Source organism: Fundulus heteroclitus, chromosome 21 (assembly GCF_011125445.2).
Source record: "Fundulus heteroclitus isolate FHET01 chromosome 21, MU-UCD_Fhet_4.1, whole genome shotgun sequence".
NCBI lineage: Eukaryota > Metazoa > Chordata > Actinopteri > Cyprinodontiformes > Fundulidae > Fundulus > Fundulus heteroclitus.
The window spans coordinates 15,779,774-15,784,350 of record NC_046381.1 but is presented as its reverse complement, the minus strand read 5'-3'; the positions used below and the strand labels follow the sequence as shown (position 1 = coordinate 15,784,350).

General features: G+C 39.6%; 1 protein-coding gene across 1 annotated transcript; it reads left to right on the top strand.

Moving 5' to 3' along the window:
* Nucleotides 1-620: 620 nt before the first annotated feature.
* On the top strand, nucleotides 621-3,853 carry si:ch211-161h7.8 (thiosulfate:glutathione sulfurtransferase). Its single transcript, XM_012857409.3, has 4 exons — nucleotides 621-883; nucleotides 3,062-3,187; nucleotides 3,269-3,431; nucleotides 3,533-3,853. The coding sequence occupies exons 1-4, from the start codon at nucleotides 700-702 to the stop codon at nucleotides 3,585-3,587; spliced, it is 528 nt and encodes a 175-aa protein (XP_012712863.2). The 5' UTR covers nucleotides 621-699; the 3' UTR covers nucleotides 3,588-3,853.
* Nucleotides 3,854-4,577: the final 724 nt, after the last annotated feature.

Sequence of the window (4,577 nt, the reverse complement as noted above, 5' to 3'; positions counted from 1 at the left end):
TGTGAAATTTCAAGGGATATAAATACTTTTGCAAGATACTTGCATATTATCTGAAATTGGACACTTATTGCCCATAGATTTTATTGTTATTGATGAGGTAAACATTTTAGGACAAAATGTTTTAAGAAGGCAAAGGGTTTTGCTTTAGCAGAACTAAAGGTGTCTGCACTTCTTTTCAATCCAAAAGAGCACTTTCTGCCCTCAGTTCATCTAAAGAAAATTTACTGTCATTTTCAAAGGAACCACATTTTTCTCTTGTTTCTTGCTTTTAAAATAAAGAAATAAAATATTTGCAAAATGAGGATAGAGGCATTTTCTGCAGTGAGATGTAGGTGTTTGTGGAAAATTATATAAAAAAACACCTAGTGTCCAACCAAGTGAAAGTGGGGGGGAAAATATTTAAAAAACTTGTGCTTTTAGTGTCATTCTGTGCAATTATTCCATGGAAAAGGCGGAGACTGCTACAAACTGCATTATTGTTATATCTACATCGTAGATTAAAAAAAAAAAAAGTTTATTATTGTTATTCGTTATCAACCGCAGGTTGCAGACCCCTGCGCTAGTTGACCAGAGGGGGCAGTGTTGCAATTCAGTCGTGGCTAAACAGCGAAGAAGCGAGGAGACGATATATTGCGAAAGAAGAAGAACCTGTTTACATTACATTAACCCTTCGTTCAGCAGACCCATATTTTAGTAGCGATGATCGCGTTACACAGCAGTTTGTCCGGTGTTCCTGTCCTCGTCCTCATGATGCTCTCCCTCCTGTTGTCGCGAGGTTTCTGCCAGGCGGTTACCGAAGTCAACCGACGGTCTTACCCGACCGTAGCTTCGTTTCTCCGGACTTACACGACCTGCAGTCCAACATGCGAAGGAACAGACGACGGTAATTTAAAAAGGGAGACATGTTCTTTGGCTTCACTCGACTGTGTCCTCCTGGAGTCACCTCTACACGCAGCTGTACAAGGCCTCCATGCCTTAGTGTTACATTAACATGTAACGCACACTAGCTACTTTTAGCGCTGGCAGCTCGTTTTATGACTCTTTAGTTGTTTTTGAGACACGTAGAATCGCTTAATCGTTCGTGAGTCATGTTAGCATTCTGACTTTTTTTGTTGAACTTGGGGAAACAGTCACCCAGATACTGCTCACTGTACCGCAGCTCACGGTGATGAGTTACAGTAAAAAGGATAAATTATGTGTTTGAATGCTTCTCAACTGAACCCGTGGTGCTTTCAAGTTAATCTGTACACCAGACCATCTATTTTGAACACACAGAGATTAACATACGTGTTTTACATACCTACCGAGGACCTTTCATTCATTTTCAACCCTTTCTATGGACTAACCTTGACCCTAAACCTAATCCCTAATATAATTTCCACCTTATGTGTTATGCTTTTTGTATTTCAGATGCTGCTTGAACTAAACACAGCTAGTCTTAACCTTCAGCATTTTTTCATGTGGGTGACTCCCATTCAAAGTGCATTTTTGTTTCATCTAGATTTCTATCTTTATCTCAGGTTTCATCCGTTTGTGTTAACATCTTGTACACCATTACATGTTCGTATTTTCGGGTATGTCAGCATATCTTCTAATATACCAAGATTTAGCTTTTTACATTCTTTGGGATTAAGAATGAAATCTGATTTTGTTTTGTTTTTAGCAAGGAAAAATCTATTTTGGTTTTATTGGATAAGGCGGGTGGAACTATCGACTCGTAGTGTTTTTAAATTGACATTTTATTTTCTAAACTGCTATTTTTAAGGAGTCAAAACCTCAGACAATACATTTTAATCTATGCTGAGAATTTGGTTTATAATGACATTCATGGAAAAAGTTTAGAAAATGCATTTCTGTGCATATTTTAGGACAACATTAAAGAGCATTTTCTGAAATTATATATCTGCTGAAAACTCCAGTTAGTTAAGTACCACTTTTAGAGTGTCCTAAAATAATTAAATTACATTATTCTAATATAGTCATAGATCCCTTCTAGAAATGAGCAAACTTTATTTATACAGTTCTACACATTTTTTAAATAGATACAATAAGCACAAATGGAAAGAAAACAATGACCATGAAGGTGAAAAACAAAATCCAGAATAAAGGTATATCATAACAAAACAAAAGCTTGTCTGAATAACAAAAGACTTCAACTGCGTTTTTTATTTATATAGTTTTCACCATCATCGGCGAAACACTGGTTTTTAGATGGAGACAACTCATTTCACACAATAGAAGGATTAGAGAATAGTCTCTGATTAGCTGACCTGTGGCCCCAAGTTGGCGAGTAAGCTTTAAACATCTTGAACATATAATTTAGAGTTTGACTATGCAAAGACCCTTAAAAGGCTGACAGCATTGATTATTTCTTCTTTATGTCACCGGTTTGTGAGTAGGATATAGTGGGCCCCACCGGAACATTTTAGATGTGAGTAAGTGGGCTGTTGTGAGATGTTACTGGTCTGGTGTCGTCTTTTACATCACAAAGTGCCCTGGTCACGTGTGGATCGCTTACCTGAGAAAGACGAGGCTCCGCGATGCGTTAAGGCAAGCCCACAGAGCCATTGTGAGGATGTAGGCCATGTTCTGCTGAACCTCGGGTTCTGCCATCCATATGGATGTCAGATTAAGGAATGACCACTTACCTAAACGGTGTTGAAGACTATGAACACCCTTCTTCTCTGGTGTTCTCTTTCAATAGAAAAATGCTTCCTGCCACAAAACAAGACAAAGTTTGAGGTTCTGACTCAGTCTCCAGGTTCTCCAGATCTCATTTAAATCGAGCATCTGTGGGGTGTGCTAAGCGAACGACCCCGATCCGCTGCTAACATTTCAGGATACCAGCGCAGGCGGCCTTACAGATTGATGGAAAAACTTTTATAGCTGGTGGTCTTGAATGTGCCCACAAGGTTATTAATGTAGACATAAAATGCTGTTTGGAAGCGCAGTAGCGGGACATCAGGATGGAGTTTAACTCGACCAAACATGACAACAGCCAGCACTGCTTGCTCCACTTTTTGCATTTTTTATTAAGTCCTTTTATCCTTTTTGTCCATAGACGCATCAGTGGTGACCCCCCCGCAGTTGAAGGCCATGCTGTCAAACCGGAACGTTCAGCTTTTTGACGTGAGGAACCCGGATGAGTACCAGGACGGCCACATTCCTCAAGCAGCCAACCTCCCACGTAAGTCACAACACATGTACGGTCTAGTCCGGAGCTGTTCGCCTGGAGATTAACTCCGCGTCGCTTCTTTCTGTCTGCAAGTGGACGTTGTGGAGGAGTCTCTGAAGCTGCCTCCTGAGAGCTTTCAGCAGAAGTTCAAGGTGAAGGCTCCTGGAAAGGACGACGATAACATAGTGTTTCACTGCAGAAGCGGCGTCAGGAGTGGTCAAGCGCTAACCATTGCCCGTCAGCTGGGATTTCACAGGTGAAAACAGGCAGACGACAAAATCTGGAAACTAGTCAATCACTTGGAAGAAAAGCAGAAACAAGAGATGATCCTTTTTTTTTTTTTTGCTTTTTTCTCAGGGCAAGACACCTGAAAGGAGGGTACGTTGCCTGGGTCGAGCAAGAAGGAAACTGAATCCACTCTAAAAAAACGACTTCATATCAGAATACCTTTTTAACTAATGTAAAGAATGTAAACATTGTTCACTTTGGCAGTTTGCTGTACTTTGCTTGTTTATGACTAAGTTAACATTTGCACACTTCTTTTAAAGTTACTGATTTTAAGGAGATTACAAGGTCACGTTGGAGTAAATACCATAAGTGTGCTTTTTATGCTTAATAAGGACCTATGCTCATTGTGAAAATGTTTTGTGTTAATAAAGTCTTGTTTTAAGTTAAAAAGGCCTCTTTCTGGACTTCAGCTTTGAAGCGATCCTGCCATAAACATGTTCTGTGCAGACGTTTAGAACATGTAGTGGGGCTTGGAGGCGTGTGAGTGACCTGCAGAGCCTCACTAAAAAATATTCAAACTTCACAATTATGCACCACTTTGTGTTGGTCTATCACCTTAAACCCCCAATATAAAACTTTGTGGTTGTAATGTGACACAAAAAGTTGAAAAAGTTTACAAAATGTGAATACAGGTAAAGAAAGAAATTGGACTAACACACTGTATAATTATGAATGTTTGAAACGAACCCGAGTAGGAAAACACAATCCAGGGAAATGGTGTGATGGCAAGATCAACTTGATTTCAGCAAAATATACAAGATCATCATATAAAGTCGCACATTGAAATATTTATTTGATTATAATGAAATTTGGGTTGTGTTGGTTTAGTTAACCTGGTTGTGTTGTACGATACCAAACCTTTGTAGGAGAATCACTTTGGAAATGTTTTTTTTTTTTTTTTCCTCGATGTGACTCTGCTCATTACTGTGGGAAATAATTCAGGCTGTCGGAAGCTCTGCACAAAGGACTTTGCTGGTAGCCGCAGCACAATGGAAGCTGACCTTTCAGCTCTCAATAGAACTGCATAAGAAATCATTTCATAGCACAGCTCAGCCACATGGGATCAGAGAGACTCTGGAAGACCACCATAAATCTTCCACCAGAAGCTGGAATC

Excerpts from the sequence above, each read along its gene's own strand:
- si:ch211-161h7.8 (XM_012857409.3), top strand. The coding sequence starts at position 700 with ATGATCGCGTTACACAGCAGTTTGTCCGGTGTTCCTGTCCTCGTCCTC. Across the intron at positions 3,188-3,268 it reads TCAAGCAGCCAACCTCCCAC|TGGACGTTGTGGAGGAGTCT; the intron begins GTAAGTCACAAC and ends TCTGTCTGCAAG. Across the intron at positions 3,432-3,532 it reads CGTCAGCTGGGATTTCACAG|GGCAAGACACCTGAAAGGAG; the intron begins GTGAAAACAGGC and ends CTTTTTTCTCAG.